General features: G+C 40.7%; 4 protein-coding genes and 1 pseudogene across 5 annotated transcripts; all 5 read left to right on the top strand.

Annotated features, from left to right (window-relative positions):
- Positions 1-385: 385 nt before the first annotated feature.
- LOC119222266 (uncharacterized) lies at positions 386-2,107 on the top strand. The gene is made up of 5 exons (XM_062562103.1): positions 386-440; positions 666-1,388; positions 1,471-1,596; positions 1,676-1,719; positions 1,826-2,107. The coding sequence occupies exons 1-5, from the start codon at positions 386-388 to the stop codon at positions 1,943-1,945; spliced, it is 1,068 nt and encodes a 355-aa protein (XP_062418087.1). The 3' UTR covers positions 1,946-2,107.
- Positions 2,108-4,574: 2,467 nt separating this feature from the next.
- LOC119222262 (immunoglobulin kappa light chain-like) lies at positions 4,575-12,768 on the top strand. Of its 2 annotated transcripts, XM_062561576.1 has the most exons (7): positions 4,575-4,669; positions 9,602-9,775; positions 10,620-10,805; positions 11,036-11,743; positions 11,842-11,967; positions 12,052-12,095; positions 12,185-12,768. In XM_062561576.1, exons 3-7 carry the CDS (start codon positions 10,751-10,753, stop codon positions 12,302-12,304), a joined length of 1,053 nt encoding a protein of 350 aa, XP_062417560.1. In that variant the 5' UTR covers positions 4,575-4,669; positions 9,602-9,775; positions 10,620-10,750; the 3' UTR covers positions 12,305-12,768. The 2 variants fall into 2 exon arrangements, with proteins under 2 accessions (XP_062417560.1, XP_062417563.1); XM_062561579.1 differs by having other exon boundaries at positions 9,602-10,805; positions 11,937-11,967.
- A 3,520-nt stretch (positions 12,769-16,288) lies between these two features.
- Positions 16,289-18,072, top strand: LOC119221714 (uncharacterized). The gene is made up of 5 exons (XM_037477765.2): positions 16,289-16,464; positions 16,695-17,417; positions 17,500-17,625; positions 17,704-17,747; positions 17,854-18,072. The coding sequence occupies exons 1-5, from the start codon at positions 16,377-16,379 to the stop codon at positions 17,971-17,973; spliced, it is 1,101 nt and encodes a 366-aa protein (XP_037333662.2). The 5' UTR covers positions 16,289-16,376; the 3' UTR covers positions 17,974-18,072.
- A 1,912-nt stretch (positions 18,073-19,984) lies between these two features.
- On the top strand, positions 19,985-21,412 carry LOC119222261 (uncharacterized; annotated as a pseudogene).
- Positions 21,413-23,811: 2,399 nt separating this feature from the next.
- LOC134133161 (immunoglobulin gamma-1 heavy chain-like) lies at positions 23,812-24,649 on the top strand. The gene is made up of 2 exons (XM_062566358.1): positions 23,812-23,815; positions 23,946-24,649. Exons 1-2 carry the CDS (start codon positions 23,812-23,814, stop codon positions 24,647-24,649), a joined length of 708 nt encoding a protein of 235 aa, XP_062422342.1.
- Positions 24,650-24,660: the final 11 nt, after the last annotated feature.

The following is a 24,660-nucleotide window of genomic DNA, read 5'->3' on the forward strand; positions in this document are numbered from 1 at the left end:
AAAATCACTTGAATTATATGAGTTAATGATAGTAATAAAAAGAATATGATCTGAGCTTGCATGCGTATCATTTTAATTTTATATTCCCTTCAGCAAAATTCACCAAAACAATGATATTGAGAGTGAAAAAACCCGGGTCGATGCATCATTTTGGCTCAGAGATATTATTCTTTTTACAAATAATAAACATAACATAATATTCTTTTGTTAAAGTCCAACAAATGTACATTATTTTATATATCTGATCTACAGAGCAGGATTTCAAACTCCAAACTCATAAGAGACACACAGAGTCACATGGGGTTGGCCAATCAAATGCAGTCTGTCTCTAAAGAGTGGAGAAAGTTTTAAGATGATCTTCATTCAACACAAGAATTTGAACACGATGTCATCTCCAAGGTTTGCCGTCTATGTGACATGTTTGTTCTTGTTGAAAATGGGTAAGTTGTGTTTATATTTCTAACTTTTCATAGAAATGCTTATCTTTATATACTGTACATACATACACGTTTAAGATATATATTTTATATATATGTTTATAATAGATAATTTCCTATTTTCTTTTTTGAGTTGGGTTTGTCTTTGTTGGAAATACTTATATTTACATACAGTATATATACTGTATATAGAAAATAACTATTGCTTGGTATCTCTTCTCACTTCAGCTCATGCAACTGATCCTAAATTGTCGTCACTTGTGCATCAAGAAAGAGGATTTGCATCAGTCGATGTTGGAGACAACATTACTTTGGAATGTTTCTATCAGGGTAAAGAAGGAGCATGGCTTTACTGGTTTAAGCAAACGCCGGGACAGAGACCAAAGCTGGTCTCCACCTTTTATACGTTCAGCCCAAAAGGCAATTTTCATCATGAATTTGAGAACAATACACGCTTTACACTGGATACGAATAAATTAGGTGAAAAAGTCATTCAAAATCACTTGACCATTTTTTATTTAAAAACTTCAGACTCAGCAACTTACTACTGTGCATATAGCAATTCATTTATGTTGACTTTTGCCGAGGGCACAGTTGTCAGTGTGCAGGGTTCTAGTACAAACGTCCCAGCTTTGCTCCATCAGTCACCATCAGAGACCATCCAGCCAGGAGGCTCTGTGACTCTGAACTGTACAGTACAAACTGGGACCTGTGATGGACAACACAGTGTTTACTGGTTCAAAGACTCTGAAGAATCTCATCCAGCACTCATTTACACTGATGGAGGCAGCACTGATCAGTGTGAGAGGAAACCCAACACACAAACACACACCTGTGACTACAACCTGCCGATGGAGAGCCTGAATCCATCTCATGCTGGGACCTACTACTGTGCTGTTGTCTCGTGTGGACACATTCTGTTTGGAAACAGGACCAAACTGGACTTTGAGGGTTAGTGACTTGTTTTAGTCGAGGTTGTTGTATCTAATTGGTGCTTTAAAGAGACGTGTTTCTGCCCTCTATCCATTTGCAGATGAGCTGGACTCTCCTTTCTTTGTCTATCTCTTAAGTGGATATTTGGTATTCACCAACATCCTAGTTGTTTTACTGGCTCTTTCAGTGTGCGTGATGAACAAGACTAAAAGCTGCCAAAGCACAGGTAACTATAGCTGTTTGTATGTGACAGCTTGGTTTCACTTAATGCAGCTTTTTGAATAAAGAGCTTTTTCTGTTTTCAGAATCTCGAGCAAGATATCCAGCTCCCTCCACGGCAAATGCAAAGGTGAAAAAGAACTATTCAACTGAGGGACCTTTTTACATTTGTTCTGTGCATTTTCTCCTGAATATTGTTTTATGTAATAATGATCAACTAATATGTCATTCATTAGGGTGACCCAAACAAAGAAATCCTGTATTATGCGGCTTTAAGTGTCCACCTGCACAACGGATCAAGAAGACAGACGGATCAGACCTGGAGTGAATGTGTTTACTACAGCGTGACACAGTAGAACTGGACATGTGACAACGTTTTATTTTTCTTTATTTTTAAATTGTCCATCCTTTTTATCAATAATTGTTTTCTGTCTTGACGTATATTTAGAAGCTTAGATCCAACAGCATCCAGATCATCTGATATGTTTTGTGTTCAACTTCATTGTTTTTTTCTCTAACCAAATCAATTGTTGTTTTTTGTATGTGAAAACGATGTCATCAATGATAACAAATAAATGTAAGAACAATTTGCAGCACTTTGAAGTTCATCTTTTTTTTAGTGTGAGTAAGAACAAGTGGTGACAGGAGCAGAAAAGGAGCTTTTTTTGTGACCTAAAAGCGTGCAGCTGATGATCGTAAATCCAAAACTTGGACTAACACTGGACTAGCGAAGTTGTCTTTTTTTTCTAAGAAGAGGAAATTGTCTTTACAGCAATGTAACGTAATACACGTAATAATGCAAAACCCATTTTTACATCTTCAACCTCCATCCGCTCAAAGAGCCGGAAGCAGTTGTCTCAGTACAGCGGGTGGGTTGGAACATTGTGTGTCCCTGCACACAGATGATCTTCCGTTGTATGTGAATTACCCAGTAGCATCCTCTCCCACAATTAAATCCATTTTGATGGAATTAGATTCATTTTCAGGGTATAATAATAATAAACTTCAAAAAGAGTGATTTGTACCCAATAAACAGTTTGAATGGTTCTCAGTACCTTTTCTTTGAGCCTGTTCAGGTTTCAGGTACCTTGGTGTGAACATAACCGGCAGTCAGACCTGTCTTCAAACCAAGCCAACTTTAACCCGTGGTTGAAAACATGAAAAATGATTTTCTTTGTAAAGCAACCTGCCCCCGTCGGTACCTGGAAGGATGCAGTCTAAAATATATGAATGTATTCTCCAAATTTCAATTTACCAATATTCTTGTCAAAGTCATTTTTCCGATCTATTGATACAATTATTTAAACTTTATCTGGAGAGGTAAGTCGCCACACATAAGCCTTTCTCCAACGTGTCAAGGACACGGGTGACCTGGCTCTTCTTAAATTCATTTTTAATTTTTGGGCCACTAACATTCGTTGTCAATTAATTCTTTGCTGTTGAAACTGTTTTTTTCCCGAAAAATTCTCTAACTCGTTGACTTTATTCATCTGACTTGTGGTGAGGACTCACACACCCTCACAGACCAGGAACTTTCAGTAACACACACCCACAGAACACCCTAGAGATTCAGATCCTTCAATTCATGGAGATTTATTGGAGCAACATACACTTGAATAAACCAGGCTCTAGTCTCTTGTCAGAAAGACACTAACGAGTCAATGATATAACACCTTAGTTTATACATTTCTTTGACTATTCCACTGAGTTAAACCCTCCCCCTCTATCCTAACTGCGTAATATCTTCTTTATGTTTTCATCACTATGCTCCCCCTCGTCCTCCATTAGCCCTACCTTTCTGGTATGTTGAAGCTAGCCTGGCTCCCTCATTCTGGTCCATTGACCCTGTCTCGCTGCCCCCCCCCCACCCCCACCCCCTCCTCTGTCTCCTAGCACCTACTCACACACTCATGAGACATGTGTCCCACTGCTAGTGTCCCTATACTATCTCTTCCTGGGCCAGACACTGCTCTAACCCAACTGTGCTCACTAAACTTTGAATTTGGATTCAATTTCATCTTCACTTCAAATTTCAAACTTCTTCTCTGGGTCCGATCAATAATCTATTTTCGTCTTCTTTAGTGGACAAAAGCTTCTTACAGAGGAAAAGTAGAAGACGGAAGTGTTTCAGAGATCTTGACCACTATGACCACTTCTCTAGTTTCTACTCTGTTTGTGTAGAGGTGACCTGGACCGTTCAAATCTCTTCAGATACTTTCAGGTTCACCACTTTGTAATGAACCCCCCCCCCCCCCCCCCTCCCCCCCATACCCTGAACTCCCATGCAAAACTATTACATGCAACTCAGAAGGGACTAATCACAAGTTTTTAGACAGATTATCACTACAATTGATACTTTTTCTAAAAACAAGACCAAATGTCAAAGTGAGTTCAATTATAGGGTTAACAAATCTTGTGCCAGGCTTGGTCTTATTCCAGGTAAAAAGTGGTCCACAGGATGCACCTAAGTAACAGCAGATTAGCCAAAATATTACAATATCATGACTCGGGATGTAAACCGTGTGATTGTCTTCAAGCAGATCTATTGCACATGTTTTGGACCTGTACTAAACTAGAACATTTCTGGTGCTATATTTCCTATATTTTAACTATTGTTTTAGGGACGAAGGTACAACCATGTCCTCTTCTGGCAGTCTTTGGAATCCCAGCCAAACACACATATATGGTACAAAAGAGAAGGGTACTATTGCCTCTACCTGTCACGGTTTGGCTCTGCTTCACGTCTTATTTTGTAGTTTTCTTGTCTCTCGTGTCTCTGGGTTAACTTCACTTCCTGCCTTGTCTTGTGATTGCTTGAGTGTTTCCACCTGTGTCCAATCACCTGCACCTCCCTTGTGTATTTAAGCCCTGTGTGCCAGTTGTTCTTTGTCGCGTCATTGTCCATGTCAGTCCTTGTTGGTGCACGTTCTGTTTGAGTTTTGGTTTGAATAAATAGCACTTTGTCGGAAGACCCTGCGTCTGAGTCCTGCCTGCCTGCCTGCCTGCCTGCCTTCAACCTGCACCAGCACCAATCCTGACACTACCACTCTCCTGACGCGTCGTACAATACTTCTTGCTTGGTAATCTCCATAATCACCATCTCAGTCTGCCTGGCATAAAGATGTGATGTTATTCTGAAGTCATGAAAATGTTAAATATGCACTCAGAGGCTGTAATGATTATTTCACAAAGAAATGGCAACCTTTCATTTTATCTTTCCATAATCTATCAGTGTTTTGCACCTCATGAAACATCCTAGCTTGGCTCCATCAGAGACCTATGAATATGGAGTCACCTGAGCGCTTCCTCATGTGTACTATGTAAGGTCAGTACATTAAAATGAGTAAAAATACAATGCTTTTACACATTTATTGTTGGGGCTTGTTACTCCATTTGTCTAGCAATATGTGATTGATGTTTATATTTCTTTAGTATAAAGATGTGAAAACAAACCCTGACATACAGCATTACAGCATACAGAAATAACCCTTCTAACCAGAAGCAACCTTCAAACTAGCCACCTCTGTGCATTACCTCATTCTGATTGCTGCTGTAAAAAAGTTATGAACCACAGTGAGACGGTTTCCACTGGGGGAAACGTCACTCCTAGCTTAAACAGGAGATGACTGGCCCAGTCACAAAACATGAGCAAAGAGAAGCCATTTTGTGAGCTTGACAGCTCTAAAGAATTAGGGTCAAGGTGTTGCAAATAAAGGAAATGCAATCTTGCTTTACAAAATACAATAATGCCGTGGGAGTAGCAGAGCAGAGTAAAGCATTATGCTACGAGGGTCTGTACTTCGTTGTGAATGTTACTGTTCAAGGTCGTTGTTAGGCCCGATGCGTTGTCGAGGGCAAGCAAACCCTTGAACTGTAACACCGTTGACGACAAACTACTGATTTGAGTATCTTATTGCTTTTATAATACAGCTGCCAGCGACATTATAAATTGTAATGGAAATAAGTACATAGCTTCCTTTCAGCACAAAAAAGTTGTAGAGGCATAAACTGTCATCCATCAGCCAGTCAGCATCTGTGAGATTTTAAATAACTCAGGATGCCACTGGAAATGACTTACGATGAACGCCCTGCGTTCATTCAAAGGTCTGTGGGTATGGAAGTAAATCTGTGCCATCGGGGGTTGAAATAAAAAGTTGATTGAATTTCTAGCACTGAATATTTATGCATTGAAATTATCTACCTGAATGTTTTTCAACATTAAAACACCGCAAAAAAATTCAACCTAAAGTTTTTTTTTTGAAATATTCGAAATGGAGGCTACAATATTCAACCCCAAAAAATTCAACCTTGGCACACCAACATCCGGAGGTTACAATATTCAACCCAAAAAATGTCAACCTTGGCACACCAACATCCGAGACGCTAAGGAAGAGCAATCGATTCTAGATTCAAGATCAGGAGCGTGCGTCAAGCTAAAGGAGCGAGCACCCAAAACACCTTCGGCTTCGGATTGTAGCCATGTCCAATAATAACGGGGCTTTAACTCTTCTTTATGCCATCAGTGTGGTTTGTGTCTGTAAGATTCCGTAATAGACAGCTGACATTTGTACATTAACAGACTGTATTGGACATGAACTAAGCGGAAGTTAAACGAGAGCGTACAGCCGCTCACAATACGCCTCTTCTTCTAGTTTTGAATTCATTTAATGATGCCGAGATCCTTCGACAAGCTGTTAGTAGTGATTGGCGGAGTTTTGAATCCAGGAACGCGCTTGAAGAGGGACATGAGCCGCTGTATCGTAGTGGGGGGGCAGCGGCTTTAACGGAGCGTGCAGACGCATAAACCCAACAGGACATGCAGGAATAACTGCAGTAGCGCCGAGTGCGGAAAGTGGTCGGTGGAAGGATCCTTTTTCTGAGCGGCACAAGCCGATCTCAGTTGGGTATTAAGCGGCATTCAAAGTCCACGTAACGTTAAATGAGTCTTCATGGCCATGGTTAAACTTTATTGAGGATCTGGCACAACACAGCGACCTGCAAGTAGCGCAGAGTCTTACATAAAGGGGTGTACGTCTTAATGCGAGGCTTTAGAATTTAACTCAAAGGGATCCTGTATTTGCTCATAAAGTCTGAAACGAGAACCCATTTTTCAGTGACGGTGTTACGTGCCTACTGGTTTTTGAACTACTGGTTTGGCTAAGGGTGCGTGTTTGTTTTCCCCCGGCAGGCAGGTGTTGTCTGCCTCCGTCACTTGAGTCGTCACACATTTGCAAACATATTGTGCTGAAAATGTTCAAAAATGCATCCCATATCCATTGCAGCAATTACGATTGTATAAGTGAGCACTACGTCACTGCCACGTATGAAGTAATACATAAAAGAACATTTATTAAAAGTCCGCCACAACCGGGATTCGAACCGTGTCACGCAAAATAACATTGTGCCACAAAGCGGCTGCGCTACACACTCAGCCAACCGAGCTTAAGGGATTCTGATTGATTTGTATAGTTGTAATAAAGTTGTATATCGTCAGTGGCAAGCAAACGTTTTGGTTCAGGGTGAACATTTGTTCTATTATGTATTTCTTCATACGTTGCCACACTGATGGCATGAAGAAGAGCCCCGTTATTATTGGACATGTTTACAATCCGAAAGCCGAAGGTGTTTTGGGTGCTCGCTCCTTTAGCTTGACGCACGCTCCTGATCTAGAATCGATTGCTCTTCCTTAGTGCCCCGGATGTTGGTGTGCCAAGGTTGACATTTTTGGGGTTGAATATTGTAACCTCCGGATGTTGGTGTGCCAAGGTTGAATTTTTTTGGGTTGAATATTGTAGCCTCCATTTAGAATATTTCAACATTTTTTTTTTTAGGTTGAATTTTTTTGCGGTGTTTTAATGTTGAAAAACATTCAGGTACATAATTTCAATGTATAAATATTCAGTGCTAGAAATTCAATCAACTTTTTATTTCAACCCCCGATGGCACAGATTTACTTCTTCTACTGTGGGTCTTGAGGGGGGAGTGCATATGATCTGAAAGTTTCCACAATTCTAACCAGCCCTTCATGGCTGACATTATGCACACAGTGGGGACAAAGAAACCACAGAATATTCTTTGCACGTTGTTTATTGTGCATGTTGCCACATAACCAAAGGTATGCTGCTACTGTGACTGTGTGGCGTTCCCGGAGAGGGGAGGTATGCCTGCCCCCAACAGGCAAAGCCTAAACGTGCTGATATGTAAGCTGCGTATTAAACGCATGGCCTACCCAGTGGAAGATTTAGGGACTGCAGATGCCAGCAAAAGCTGCCCTTCTTAAATTTGCGTGGATGTGGAGGGTTGACTTGCCAGACCCAGTGTGTGAAGTCCTGGGGAGCTGCGATTGTGGTTGATGTGGAAGGAATATTCTTTCCCAGATGTTGGAGGTAAGCCTTGGTGGTGTTAAAGGAGCTGACTCGTGCCTGAAGGGTGGAGACTACGTTTATGTCTGTCCTGGATGGTCACGGAGTCGCTGGTTGAGAACATGCACAGGTTCTAGCATTCTTACTTAGCCTTTCGGATTTATTCCTGATCCTGATTTCCTCGCCCTTTTCCGTCCTGATTCGGGTGCAGTTTTACCAAACACACACAAGGAAAGTCAAGTTAACTGACGTCATCGCGAAATTGGCATAATGGTAATGTGCGCTGTAGGAGAACATGCTCTGCACCTGCCGCAACATGCGCTGTGATTGGTCAGTGAACCAGCATGACATTTGTCCTGAACATAAAGCTATCTAGCCTTTTGCTGTTTGGAGCCTGTGAGTCAAATGCAGACATTTATTCCAGTGTGTCAGTGAAGAAACATACATTTCTCGAGTTGGCAACACTGTGGAGGTGACGGGGAGGGATCGACTAGCTCTCTGCCAACTGAAACCAGCCTCTAGCTCCAGCTGTCGTATGCGTAGCCTTGCCTCTTTGTCAGCCTCTATTGTCAGTCTTCTAACCTCTAATTCAAACTTTCTTGCCGGTTTCTTGTCTCGTTGCTCTATCTCCAGCCAAGCTAATCTCAGCTTGAGCTTAGCGGAAGAGGAAGCAGTACCGCCCGAAGAAGGTGACGGGTTGTATTTGGGAAAGGTGAATGTCCCTCCTGAACACCGTCCTCCGACCATGTAGGAGAAAAGCCAACCACCCGTCCATCTGCAGTCTCCTGCCCTGAGACTTCACCAAACTCACTCTCCCCTCCCTTCAATGAACAGAACCCTTGTTCTATCAATCCCTTCTGGACCAACCCCAGAAGTTCAGCCTTAAGGGCCTGCGTAGGAACAGATATTTTGTAATGGTCGGCTATGGCATAGAGGTCTGCCTTACGCAACCCTACCAATTGACCAACAGAGGGCGCTTCAACAAAACTGGAGATGGCTGAAGTAGCCATCATGTACACTACTGCGACCTACCGAACACAACTGAAAACCACACGTCATCCAAACTCACAACCCCTACTACTATACCGTACTCACCAGCCACAGAGCTCACTGCAGCAGGGCCAGAGGGGAGCCAAGCAAGTTGGATCCCGGACGAGCCCCCACTATGTTACGTTGCCTCTTGGGGGAGGAAACGCAACGACCCGCCGCTCATGACCTCAATGCAGCATGGATGAAAAAGGTGCGGTGTGTGTAAATGCACTGACGACCAAACACATATAACCCGTAAAAAGGAAATGTTTATTAAAAAAAATATATATACGGGTTGCTTGGGTAAAGGGGCTGGACGGAAGCCAAAACAAAGAACGAAACAAAACAGTCCCTCTTGCCTACCTGACCTGAAACACCCCCCCCCCCCCCCACTAACCTAGCTTTGAGAACTAACAAGGCTTGGCTCACTAAGCAAAAAAGTGTTTGTAGACAGGAGAATGACTGTAGGCCCATTGGCAGCTTGCCTACACACTCCCAAGGTGCTTCCCCTTTTCCCTGGGAACAAAAAGACAGGTAAATACAAAACTGAAAATACTTCTCACAGAACAAAAGTCACAGAACAAAAGTCAGTCACCTCTCGCTCTTTCTACCCCCACACAGGACACAAGAGAAAGAGAGAACCACAACAAAAGTGATCTCTTATATATCCTTCCGAGGCTGGGACACCAGGTGCTGCCACTGACGAGTGGGTGGGGCCAGATCTCCAATCTGGGGACGGCTGCTCCTGGAATCACCTGAGTTTTGGAAAGACAACAAGCAGACACAGAAACTGGGGTACGTAACACTTACGAACTCACGCATGGAGAAAGGGAGGCCAAGTGTTGGGACTACGCCGTTCTTAATTTTTTTGTCTTCTTGCTCGTCTGTCTGGGAGCTGCTGCTCCTCGTAAGGCGAGTGCAACACAGGCCGCTCGGTGGGCTGCTAATCCCTCTCTCGAGTTGTTGACCCAGTCTTCTCCAAACTGGATCGTCGTCCAAATCGAACCTTGGTCTGAGTTGCCAAAAAATGCCATGCTGTCAGAAAAGCCAAACTGGTTGGCTAGTACTAAACGAGCCTGCCCCCGATCAGCTGGCAGCGTACCAACAGGGAGATAGGAGGCTACCTGAAGCAGGCACCGGCTTGTTGAGTCGAACTTAATTCACGCCTAAGCTTTATTTAACACCACCAGGCTTTAGAAACGGCAAGATAACAAGTGACAAAGTTCTGTCACGATCTACGAACAGAGTAAGGAGAAGATGAGAGAAAGTGACTACGGGGGTAGATAGACGGGTCTACACAACGTTGGAATTGGAAATAAGAAAATACTCATTGTTTTTTTTTTTTTACTCAGAGTCAATCTTTTTTTTAAGCATGTCCCAACAGCTTCCCAACCTTAAAATGTGTTTATAATTGTTACCATTACAACATCACAACAACCTCAATGGTCATTTTTATCTAAGCATGATATTCATTTAACCTTAAGAAATAACTTACTTTAACAAACCAACTGTGTGACCCTGCAGTAATGTTTTATGTACCTGTTTTTCCCGTCTATGTGCAATACAAAGTAACAGAGCCAATGCCATACACTTCTCTCACGTTAAATCTTTTCAACCTAACTTTACTTGATCGGTGAAGGGGAGCATGTTTCCTCAGCAGGACGTACAGCACACAGAGTCACATGGGGTTGGCCAATCAAACGCAGTCTGTCTCTGAAGAGTGAAGAAAGTATTGAGATTCTCTTCATTCAACACAAGAATTTGAACACTATGACATCTCCAAGATATGGCGTCTATGTGGCGTGGTTGTTCTTGTGGAAAATCGGTGAGTTGGGTTGTTGTTTCTATATTTTCATGGAAATGTTTATGTACTGTACATACATACACATGAATTTAAGATGTGTATATATAAAATAGTTGTTAAGATTAGGTTACTTTTCATGGAAATGCTATTCTTTATATACTGTACATACATATATTTGACTGGTTTTGTATATATATTTACTGTATATGAGAAATAATTGTGTATTTGCTTGGTATCTTTTCTCACTTCAGCTCATGCAACTGATCCTAAATTGTCGTCACCTGTGCATCAAGAAAGAGGTTTCGCATCAGTCGATGTTGGAGACAACATTACTTTGGAATGTTTCTATCAGAATAACGCTGGAGGAAGGCTTTACTGGTTTAAGCAAACGTTGGGACAGAGACCAAAGCTGATCTCCACCTTTTATACGTACAGCCCAAAAGGCAATTTTTATCATGAATTTGAGAACAATCCACGCTTCACAATGAATACGGAAAAAAGTCAAAATAACTTGACAATTTTTGATTTGAAGGTTTCAGACACAGCAACTTACTACTGTGCATATAGCACTTCATATGTGTTGACTTTTGCTGAGGGCACAGTTGTCAGTGTGCAGGGTTCTAGTATAAACATCCCAGCTTTGCTCCATCAGTCACCATCAAAGACCATCCAGCCAGGAGGCTCTGTGACTCTGAACTGTACAGTACAAACTGGGACCTGTGATGGACAACACAGTGTTTACTGGTTCAAAGACTCTGAAGAATCTCATCCAGCACTCATTTACACTGATGGAGGCAGCACTGATCAGTGTGTGAGGAAACCCAACACACAAACACACACCTGTGACTACAACCTGCCGATGGAGAGCCTGAATCTGTCTCATGCTGGGACCTACTACTGTGCTGTTGCCTCCTGTGGACACATTCTGTTTGGAAATGGGACTAAACTAGATATTGAGGGTAAGTGATAATCCAGATCATCAGATGAATAGTTGTTGGATTTTTTTGCAGTCAAACACAAAGATAAAAGCTGGAAGCTTATTTTCTGGTTTCTGCAGACAAAGGTGACCATCTTGTCCTGGTGTATTTATTGAGTGGAGCTTTGATATTCACCACCATTCTGGTGGTTTTACTGTTTTTTTTGGTCTACAAGCTGAACAAGAAACACATCTGTCAGTGTTCGGGTAAGTTGTTCTGCTTTATCTGACAGATTGTATTTATTAAATATACAGTTTTAATAAAGGAGAATTTCGTTTTTTCACGATTAGATTCTCACGCAACCGTATCAGCTCCCTCCACAGGAAACACAGAGGTGAACTTCATCCAATAACTTTAATTTTCATTGTGGATATTGTTTAATATTTTTATATCTTAATACTGTTTTTCATATTTTGTCACCAGGGTTACCAAAGCGCACGGAGCCCTCATTATGCTGCTTTAAATCTCAATGTTCCCAGCGGATCAAGGAGGCAGAAGATGAACATTGATGCTAAATGTGTGTACTCTGGCATTAAGCAGTAAACTTGCTTTAATCAAAATTATATATGTAATTTAGTTATGGAAATAGATTTTGGAATTATTATAAATGATGTATATGTTTAGACCTAACACTTCCGATGCCAACATTTAGTACAAAGGCAGGGAATGTGCCTTTTTGTAGTTAGATGCTAAGTATGGCCAGCAATTTGTAATTTGCTTGGAAATGATGGTCATTAGTGATCAAATATAGCTGATGTATGATACTTTGATTTTGGCACAATATCATGTGCTTTTGTTTTATTTACTGTATCATCTCCCCTGGTTTATTAGTTATTTTGGGGATAAGTAGTGAAACAATTCTGGTAGTAAGTCAAATGGATCAGGAGCATTCACAGACAATAATTATCTTTTACTGCAGGGTGAGTGATTATTGGTGAAGCAAATATGTCTGTAGTATTGAACCACCACGTTGGTGTCTTTCAGTAAGTGTTGCTCCAATAAATCTCCAAGAATTGAAAGATCTGTATCTCCAGTATGATCTGTGGGCTTGTGTGATTCTGAAAGTTCCTGGTCTGTGAGGCTGTGTGGTGTCTCACCACGAGTCAGAGAGATGAAGTCAACTAGTAAGAGAAAAGCCAAAAAACAGCTAAAAATGTTATTTAAAAAAATCCAACACAACATTTGGCAAACTAGCCAGGAGATAGGGAACTAGCATTGTTACGGGAAAAGCAGAAGAGCACGCTTAGTGGTGAAAATGTCTGTGATAATGATTAGTGATAGTATTATAGTTTGTAGTGGTGTAATTATAGTGTGTTACTAGATATTAGTTATTACATTTGCAGATTATTAGCTTCCATATTAAACACAATTTATCGTCCTATAATTTATTTAATTACTGTACACATAAAATCCTGGCACAATATAACGTTAAAGCCTAAGGTAAGGTTTGTATTCCTTCCTTGATGGATTTATTCCACCTTCTGTCCCCAAAAAGGGGTTTTCTTTCTTTCTTGTTAGTGTGTTTCCGCCTGTCCACCTCCACTAGCTGCTGCTCCAACTGCCGCCGGCCCCTGCACCACACCAGGCTCGTTAAAGGGGCAGAGCGGCGCACCTGCCGTCAATTTCGGAAAGCACCCGTTGACCCCAATGAGGTGCACTTTTAGGTATTTAAACAAATAAAACCGCATCTGCAATACTACATTAACCACCACACACAGATAATCAAAACATGCAAACGATCAAATTTGATAATAAAAATGGAAGTAAAAGCATGCAGATACAAAGATCTAAAAATGACTGTATAATTAAAACAAAATGGTCTCTAACGGTTACACTATCTCATGTTTCTTGTTCCCCAGTGTAAGGTATTTTCTACTATTCCTTGACATTTTCCCTGTGACCCTCACTTGGTTGCATTTTTTAAATTTTTTTCTATTTCTGGCCTCAGGCCTACTTTTTCCAAATGTAGCAGAGGGGAGCTTATATTACTGGAAACCCCTTTAATTACCTCGCCAGCCAATCATGGGTTGACAGGCCTCAGATAAATACGGCGGGAATTACCTTAGCCCCACTCTGTCTGAAAGTATTGTTTCTGCACTGATGTCGTACCCGGGGATCTGTTGTCGCTGGTAGCAGCATGAACCCGGCCTCCTACCGCCATTTGGAGCCGACGGATATTGCCTGATCTGGGACTTTTAGCGGGATTCGAGCGGATCGTTGCAACCGCGGTGGCTATGGCCATCGACTTTCATTCCAGGAACGCTGCCGTTTTGCCTACGATTCTTTTCTGTGGACCAACGGTTTCGCCTAAAAGCAGGTCTACCATGTTTTTGATTGGTGCAGCGTCGCCCACAGAGTCGGACGCAGCTCTCACCGGCACTGCGCCTGCATTGTTGTGTCTTGATGTCCAAGCGTTAGAAGTTTTAAAGAGACCGTTCCTTTTAGATTGAGCCATTTTAGCGTGCCCTCTGACAGGGAGTGTCAAGACTCACTCTGGCGTCGGACTTATGTGAGGTGGCTAACTGAGCCGCCCCTGGGGCCTGTACCATGAAGCTGGTTTAGGTGGCTAGCCAGCTATGTTTCAGTTTAGTTTCCACCAACCCTGGGTTTTAGGTACTATGAAAGTAGCTCAGCTTCAATCGGTATTCGTTGCCATGGTATCTTACGCTGCACGGCTAAACTGCTGCGAGTCAGGTTATGTTCTGCATTCGAGATCTCAGTCAGAAGTTTGACCAATCAGCGGTGAGCAAAGAAACATATAGATGACGTAATTAATTCCGCTTCAGTTCTCTGTTGCAATCATTAAAATGGCTTCACCTTTTCTTCCAAATCCTGTGGACATCTCAGCGCAAATTGTTAGAAGAGCACTTCGTAGAGACAGAATTTTTAGGGACAGACAACATCCCCTTGACTTTCCAGATACTTACTTGTATGAAAGATACCGATTTTCCGCGGAAGGAATAACTTATCTTTGCGATGTAAGCCGCAGCCCTAGACTTAGTTTAATTGACGTATATGGCTCTTTGTTTTAATGAAGCAATAAGGTACGAGAGGCAGTACTTTATCGTCCAATAATGTAACCGTACGAGTGTGATGTTAGGCCTGACGCGCAGTAATACGGTTACCAGCGAAATTATAAATAGTAAGTAAATAGGTTTCTTTCAGCACAAAATATTTGTAGCCACCAAACGTTTTGTATCACATTTCATCAGTTTAAAGGAAAAATAGTCCCTGTACAGCATTGGGTCCCGCCCATCTCATTCATTCACATCGCTCATGAGGTCCACCTTAATTGTCCGGTTGCGAAAGCTGGAATGGCCTGAAAACGATCATTTGTGGGGTTTCTGGGGGGTTTTCGTTGATCGCCACCAAGCTAAAAGCTAAAATGTCAACTAATGGATGCACATAATCTCACCTGTTACTGTGAGTGCACAGTGATGTGGAACGTTCGGGTCAATGTGAACAGCAACTGTACATTATCGCTCAATATTGCACCCCCCGTGACTCGCTCTCAACCAATGAGAACGCTGGATTTCATCTACCAGTATTATAGTATTGTATATGTAACGTGTCCTTGTGTCCTTGTATAATAAAGTCTGGTTTGGAGTGGAACCACGTCTCATGCTACTCTGTACAAAAGAGTGTCTTAAGACCTCTTGTTACTGTGTGGGCAACACCTAATCCATTGGTGAAATTTCCTAGGTGGCTTTGCTGGTTCCTGAAGACTTGGTACAACTTCAAGTAAGTAGGCCAGATACCATCTACTTCTCCTCTACCTGTTTGTATAGTCATTTAAGCATGTCCGGAACAGTTTCCTAACATTAACGCATGGTTATAAATGTTACCATAACTAAAAAGGTCCCTTAACCTTAAAGGTAATTTTAATCCAAACATGATATTTACCTGAACAAATAACTGTCAATGTGTGTTGTGCTAAAAAGCCCCCCCTCTCCTACCCAGATGTGACAATACAGAGCGTCAGTGCAGCAGCTGTGGTTTTCAGCAGGATGTTGATAATCTTTCACAGCCATCTAGAAGCTCCTTAAATCATAGACCAGTAAAACATTCAACAGCAGCAGAGGGCTTTTAAAATGAAAATACTGCAAAAGCTGAAGCTACTGATGGCAATTCTTAGAAGGAGAAGACGGAGTTGAAGAAATTAGAACTTAGTTGAAATACTATTAGAAAGCTACTTTCAACAAACTAATCGCATGATAGAATGAACATGTGGTTACGGGCAATGAAACATCAGTAAATGAGAAGCTGACAAAAAATTACTTGAATTATATTAGTTAATGATAGTAATAAAAAGAATATGATCTGAGCTTGCATGCGTATCATTTTAATTTTATATTCCCTTCAGCAAAATTCACCAAAACAATGATATTGAGAGTGAAAAAATCCGGGTCGATGCATCATTTTGGCTCAGAGATATTATTCTTTTTACAAATAATATACATAACATAATATTCTTTTGTTAAAGTCCAACAAATTTACATTATTTTATATATTTGATCTACAGAGCAGGATTTCAAACTCATAAGAGACACACAGAGTCACATCGGGTTGGCCAATCAAACGCAGTCTGTCTCTAAAGAGTGGAGAAAGTTTTAAGATGATCTTCATTCAACACAAGAATTTGAACATGATGACATCTCCAAGGTTTGCCGTCTATGTGACATGTTTGTTCTTGTTGAAAATGGGTAAGTTGTGTTTATATTTCTAACTTTTCATAGCAATGCTTATCTTTATATACTGTACATACATACACATTTAAGATATATATTTTATATATATGTTTATAATAGATCATTTCCTATTTGCTTTTTTGAGTTGGGTTTGTCTTTGTTGGAAGTACTTATATTTATATACAGTATATACAGTATACTGTATATAGAAAATAACTATTGCTTGGTATCTCTTCTCACTTCAGCTCATGCAACTGATCCTAAATTGTCGTCACCTGTGCGTCAAGAAAGAGGTTTTGCATCAGTCGATGTTGGAGACAACATTACTTTGGAATGTGTCTATCAGAATAACGATGGAGCATGGCTTCACTGGTTTAAGCAAACGCTGGGACAGAGACCAAAGCTGGTCTCCTCCTTTTATACGTACAGCCCAAAAGGCAGTTTTCATCATGAATTTGAGAACAATACACACTTTACACTGGATACGAATAAATTAGGTGAAAAAGTCATTCAAAATCACTTGACAATTTTTTATTTAAAAACTTCAGACTCAGCAACTTACTACTGTGCATATAGCAATTCATTTATGTTGACCTTTGCCGAGGGCACAGTTGTCAGTGTGCAGGGTTCTAGTACAAACATCCCAGCTTTGCTCCATCAGTCACCATCAGAGACCATCCAGCCAGGAGGCTCTGTGACTCTGAACTGTACAGTACAAACTGGGACCTGTGATGGACAACACAGTGTTTACTGGTTCAAAGACTCTGAAGAATCTCATCCAGCACTCATTTACACTGATGGAGGCAGCACTGATCAGTGTGAGAGGAAACCCAACACACAAACACACACCTGTGACTACAACCTGCCGATGGAGAACCTGAATCCGTCTCATGCTGGGACCTACTACTGTGCTGTTGCCTCCTGTGGACACATTCTGTTTGGAAACAGGACCAAACTGGACTTTGAGGGTTAGTGACTTGTTTTAGTCGAGGTTGTTGTATCTAATTGGTGCTTAAAAGAGACGTGTTTCTGCCCTCTATCCATTTGCAGATGAGCTGGACTCTCCTTTCTTTGTCTATTTCTTAAGTGGATCTTTGGTATTCACCAACATCCTAGTTGTTTTACTGGCTCTTTCAGTGTGCGTGATGAACAAGACTAAAAGCTGCCAAAGCACAGGTAACTATAGCTGTTTGTATCTGGCAGCTTGGTTTCACTTAATGCCGTTTTTGAATAAAGAGCTTTTTCTGTTTTCAGAATCTCGAGCAAGATATCCAGCTCCCTCCACGGCAAATGCAAAGGTGAAAAAGAACTGTTCAACTGAGGAACTTTTTTACATTTGTTCTGTGCATTTTCTCCTGGATATTGTTTTATGTAATAATGATCAACTAATATGTCATTCATTAGGGTGACCCAAACAAAGAAATCCTGTATTATGCGGCTTTAAGTGTCCACCTGCACAACGGATCAAGAAGACAGACGGATCAGACCTGGAGTGAATGTATTTATTACAGCGTGACGCAGTAGAACTGGACATGTGACAACGTTTTCTTTTTCTTTATTTGTAAATTGTCCATCCTTTATCAATAATTGTTTTCTGTCTTGACGTATATTTAGAAGCTTAGATCCAACAGCATCCAGATCATCTGATATGTTTTGTGTTCAACTTCATTGTTTTTTTCTCTAACCAAATTAATTGTTGTTTTTTGTATGTGAAAACGATGTCATCAATGATAACAAATAAATGTAAGAACAATTTGTAGCACTTTGAAGTGGAACATTTTTTTGTGTCAGTATTCAATTCAGGGGCTTCTTTACACATGTTTAGCAGAGAGGTTGGTTAACCCCACCCCCAACTAGTGGGGACAGGAACAGGAAGGATCTTTTTTGTGACCTAAAAGCCTGCAGCTGATGATCTGAAGTCCAAAACTTTGACTTAAACTGGACCAGCGAAGTTGTATTTTTTTCTAAGAAGAGGAAATTGTCTTTACAGCAAACTTCAAAAAGAGTGATTTGTACCCAATAAAAGGTTTGGCGTGCCACAATGACTGGTTCTCGGTACATCGCAGTCTGCCTGGCTTAAAGATGTGATGTTATTCTGAAGTCATTCAAATGTTAAGTATGCACTCAGAGGCTGTGATGATTACTTCACAAAGAAATGGCAACCTTTCATTTTATCTTTCCATAATCTATCAGCGTTTTGCACCTCATGAGACATGTCTGGTAATTCTTACTAATTTATCTGGCCCACCGTCGTTCTCTCTGATTAATTGTAACTAGATTTAACTACTTAACCATAGTTTTACAACACTGTGCTACAAACTCTCTGTAAATGAATGTGAATGTGTGTGTGGGTAGGTGTGTGTGGGGGTATTTTGCTAAACATTTGTTTGTTTCTGTTATGCTTTATGTTAATTAGCTTTTCCTTTATTTTATTGTATTTTATTTATTTTCTATTTTTGTTTGTTTGCTTTGTCTAATGTCCTTTTCTTCTTCATCTTTGTAAACTGAATTCTACATACACCAAACATAAAAAATACTTGAAACCTGTTTGTCATATTGTGCATTCTCATCCATATATGTAAGTATCTCCAACTACAGCTTGAAAAGGACCTTTAAAAGGTGCTGCCTATTTTCCTCATGATCCGTTCAGAGCAGACATGACATCTCAGAAGGGGGACTCAAGGATCAGTGTGTGACATTTCAACGGATCTATAAGCACGAATGGAATTTTGATATCATCATTATGTTTCCAATAGTTTAATCACCGAAAAATAATGTGTTTTCATTAGCTTAGAATGAATCCTTCATCTACAAAGGAAGCTGTTCCTCTTCACAATTGTTTTCGTCTTTCGGAGTCATGTTTGTGCTTTAGCCCTGAACGGACAAATTAAACATTGGCTCTAGAGAGATGCTTCCAATATTTGACCTTACCTTGAGGCCACCGTAGTTGGCCAAGTGAGCGGCAGAGTCCAAAATCATGGAAACACCAGCCAACCGTGTGACTTATGTATCGCGTGTATGTCAAGGATGAAAAAAGGCTAACAGCTCACCCCGATATAACAATGAATGTGAAATGTGTCCCATTTAAGTAACCAATAGTCCATAACAATCCATATCATTTTGGTAGCACTACATGCTAATGAATGAACTGATAATGAGCTGTGATTAATACATTTACAGGTCAAAATAAGAAAGTTAGAATATTAAAAGTTATTGTTTATTCAGTATATTGTTATGCCTCTGTATATGTATCTTGAAAAGTGAGCTGAGTGTACTTGATTTCAGTATACCAAGTATAGCTACTTTGAAGAAACATTATTTTCCACTGATTTAAGTTGCTTTAATCATATCTATCTAATAATGTGAACAAGTTACACAATACACTAATTTGACTCAACAGGTGGCAGTGAGCGTTTGATCGTGTTTCCTGAATAGGAAGTAGTGTCACTTTTTTTGGCCAATCAAACACAGTCTTGTGAGTGAACAATTTAGAAGGATGAAGATTGTTCTCATTCAACGCAAACATTTCAACACGATGACATCTCCAAAGTTTATCTTCTACCTGACATGTTTGTTTTGGGGAAAATGGGTGAGTTGTTTTTTGTGAGTACAGTTTGAATCTTTTAAAGTGTGTGGCCACTCCTGATGGCACTGCTTCCAATATAGTGATTCATAGTAAAATAAAGTGTAATCACTTCTTCTCTTGTATCGCTTCAGTTCAGACGGCCGACCTGGATTCCTCCTCATCTGTTTATCAAGGGAATAGTTTTCTATCGTTTCAAACTGGGGAAAACTTGACGTTGAAATGTTTTTCTGAAACCAGTAGAACAACAAAGCTTCACTGGTTTAAACACACTCTCGGACAGGAACCAAGGCTCATATCTACCTACTCCAGGTACACAAAAAAAGCTTTTTATGCTGAATTCCAAAGTTCACGCTTCACATTGGATAATGAAAATGATCGGAATCACTTGACGATAACAGATCTGCACATTAATGACTCAGGTACTTACTACTGTGTGAGCAGCAATACACATACATTGGATTTCTTGACGACAACTACTGTCAGTGTGCAGGGTTCTAGTACAAACATCCTAACTTTAGTCCATCAGTCACCATCAGAGACCATCCAGCCAGGAGGCTCTGTGACTCTGAACTGTACAGTACAAACTGGGACCTGTGATGGACAACACAGTGTTTACTGGTTCAAAGACTCTGAAGAATCTCATCCAGCACTCATTTACACTGATGGAGGCAGCACTGATCAGTGTGAGAGGAAACCCAACACACAAACACACACCTGTGACTATAACCTGCCGATGGAGAACCTGAATCCGTCTCATGCTGGGACCTCTTACTGTGCTGTTGCCTCCTGTGGACACATTCTGTTTGGAAACAGGACCAAACTGGACTTTGAGGGTTAGTGACTTGTTTTAGTCGAGGTTGTTGTATCTAATTGGTGCTTAAAAGAGACGTGTTTCGGCCCTTTATCTCTTTGCAGATGAGGTGGACTCTTCTTTCTTTTTCTATCTCTTAAGTGGATCTTTGGTATTCAGCAACATCCTAGTTGTTTTAATGGCTCTTTCAGTGTGCATGATGAACAAGACAGACAGCTGCCAAAGCACAGGTAACTATAGCTGTTTGTATCTGGAAGCTTGGTTTCACTTGATGCAGCTTTTTCTGTTTTCAGAATCTCAAGCAAGATATCCAGCTCCCTCCACGCAAATGCAAAGGTAAATAAAAAACTATTCAACCGCTGCCTTACAATTTAGTAAAATAAATGCATCTTCCTCGTTTATTGTTTAATTTAATATTGATCAACTAATATGTAATTTGTTACTAGGTTTACCAAAACAAAGAACTCCTGTTTTATCCAGGTTTAAGAGTCCACCTGCACAACGGATCAAGAAGACAGACGGATCAGACCTGGAATGAATGTGTTTACTACAGCGTGAAGCAGTAGAACTGGACATAAGTCCAGTGTGTCCCGCAGGATGACTTTGCTATTGTGAGAATTACAGAAAGACATACATTGGATTACTATAAAAGTAGCTCCGATTCCAAAAAAGTCCACTGGCGGTCGCACTCTGTGAGTGAGCGCATGCGTTAGACCTCCGCACCTCCGCAAGGTAGTTCCTTTTCCATTGAGGAAAAAAAATCACGTCAGGTCACCGCGCATGCGCGATCGCTTCTGAAAGGAGAGTCTCATTGGGGTGTTTTTTATGTCCGATGTGTTGTGCGCTCCCTGTTGTTCCGTTTGGTAACCCGCTACTGCTCCTGGTTGTTATTACTCGGGCGAGCGCCATGAGTTGGATTGAAAAGTTGAGTGAAAAGCAGCTCGCGAGCCGAAAAGTCTGTGGACCCCTGCGTTAGACCTTTTGCAACCACGGCGCAGCAGCACCCGCGTGAAAATGACTGTGTCCCCCGTCGTCCGTCCGCGCCCCTCCCCCTATGATTTTGAATGGTCTGGCCCACATGAGATCACAGTGGTATCTGGCCCAAACCTAACGTGAGTTTGACACCCCTGTTCTACGTGGTCTACAGACAATCAGATCATCTGATGTTTTGTGTTCTACTTCATTTTTGTTATCTATAACCAAAACAAATGTTTTTTTGTATGTGAAAAAAAAAAAAAATTCCACTTCAAAGTGCTACAAATTGTTCTTACATTTATTTCTTATCACTGATGACATTATCAGTGATAAGAAATAAATGTAAGAACAATTTGTAGCACTTTGAAGTGGAATTTTTGTGTGTGTCTGGATTCAATTCAGGGGCTTCTTTAGACATGTTTAGCAGAGAGGTTGGTTAACCCCACCCACCAAGTGGTGACAAGAACAGGAAGGTGCTTTTTTGTGTGACCTATAAGCCTGGTGCTGTAGCTGAGAATCTTCAGTTCAAAAGTGTGACTAATAGACTAGTGAAGTTGTCTTCTCTCTCATAAGAAGAAATGTACTTCACATCAAGGCACCACTAAAACGTGATGATGCAAAACATCATTGTACACCCTGAGCCTACAGCGGGTGAAAGAGTTTGCTGGATTCCAAGGGCGTAACCATGGTGATAGACATTGAGGGGGGTCCAAATGAATACCCTTCCCCATAATTATTTTTTGTTAAGTGCATTGCCTACAAATCTATATTTATACATGAAAATGTGCACATTTAGAACACAGTTTCAAGGACTGCATTGAACATTTGAATTCACATCTAAAGGAATAAAAGGAGAACAGATATTTTACATTTGTTGTGCTGTATATTGGGGGAGACGGATTGTTTTTTTTTCTCAATATTGGGGGGGACACGACCCCCACAAGGAATGCGTGGTTACGCCCTTGCTGTATTAGCTCCATCAGAGTATCTCCTTCCAAAGCTTAAAAAATGACCTTTAAGATGCGGCCTCATTTTCTCATTAGCCATTGGAGCAGACAGTGCTTTTTGGGGGGGTCGGGGTGGGGAAGTTACCGAACAGGGTGTGACATTTCAAGTGATCTATTAGCAGGAGTGAAATACAATATTCATGATTATGTTGTCATTAGTTCCATGAAGTTAAGAATGTGTTTTCAATAGCTGAGAATTAGTCCTTCAAATCTACAAGGAGAGCTGGTCCTCTTCACTAAATGTTTAGTGTTTCACAGCCATGTTTCTATAGTAGCAAAGAATATTTGCACAGATGTTTTCAATATTTTACATTCCCAGGAGGCCACCGTAGTTTACCCTCAAACTTATGGAACTTCTGTAAAGTAAGCCGCCAAGTGCTAAACCGTGGAAACACGCAGCCAACCACCACAAAAAACATATTTATGTATCAAACCAAATATAAGTATGAAAATGAAAGTGTTCAACAAGTGTCTCATTTAAGTTACCAGTAATTAGTCCATAATAGTTAATAAAGTTTTGGTAGCACTTCATGCTGGTGAATAAACTGATAAAGAACTGTGATTAATACATTTAAATGTATAAATAATAAAGTAATGTTATTGTTTAATCAGTACATTGTTATGTCTCCATACTGCAGCTTGAAAAGACAGCTGAGTGTACTTGATATCAATTTATCAAGTAAAGATGCTTTGAGGAAACTGCCTTAAAACATGTGTTTATTTTTTATACAAATTAATTACATTTAGTTACAATCATATCAAATTATCTGAACATGTTGCACAATACACTAATTTGACTCTATAGAAGGCAGTCAGGATGTGATTGAGTAGGATGTACTGTCACTTTGGTTAGCCAATCAAATGCAGTCTTGTGAGTGTGAAATGTAGAACAAATGAAGATTGTTCTCATTGAACACAATAATTTCCACACAATGACATCTCCAACGTTTATCTTCCATCTGACGTGTTTATTCTTGTGGAAAATGGGTGAGTTGTGTTTTTTGAGACTACAGATTGAATCTTTTATAGCGTGTGGCCACTCCTGAAGGCACTGCTTTATATGTGTTGATTCATAGGATCACAAAGTGTAATCTGTTCTTCTCTTGTATCGCTTCAGTTCAGATGACCAACCTGGATTCCTCCTCATCTGTGCATCAAGGGCAAAGTTTTCTATCAGTTCAAACTGGGGAAAACTTGACTTTGAAATGTTTTCATGAAGCTGGTTCATCAGCAAAGCTTCACTGGTTTAAACACACTCTCGGACAGGAACCAAGGCTCATCTCAACCTACTCCAGGTTAACAAAAGCAACTTTTTATGCTGAATTCCAAAATTCACGCTTCACATTGAATAATGAAACGGATTGGATTCACTTGACGATAACAGATCTGCACATTAATGACTCAGCTACTTACTACTGTGTGAGCAGCAATACACACACAATTGATTTCTTGACGACAACTACTGTCAGTGTGCAGGGTTCTAGTACAAACATCCTAACTTTAGTTCATCAGTCATCAGAGACCATCCAGCCAGGAGGCTCTGTGACTCTGAACTGTACAGTACAAACTGGGACCTGTGATGGACAACACAGTGTTTACTGGTTCAAAGACTCTGAAGAATCTCATCCAGCACTCATTTACACTGATGGAGGCAGCACTGATCAGTGTGAGAGGAAACCCAACACACAAACACACACCTGTGACTACAACCTGCCGATGGAGAGCCTGAATCCGTCTCATGCTGGGACCTACTACTGTGCTGTTGCCTCCTGTGGACACATTCTGTTTGGAAACAGGACCAAACTGGACTTTGAGGGTTAGTGACTTGTTTT

This window comes from Pungitius pungitius, chromosome 1 (genome assembly GCF_949316345.1).
Source record: "Pungitius pungitius chromosome 1, fPunPun2.1, whole genome shotgun sequence".
Taxonomy (NCBI): Eukaryota; Metazoa; Chordata; class Actinopteri; order Perciformes; family Gasterosteidae; genus Pungitius; species Pungitius pungitius.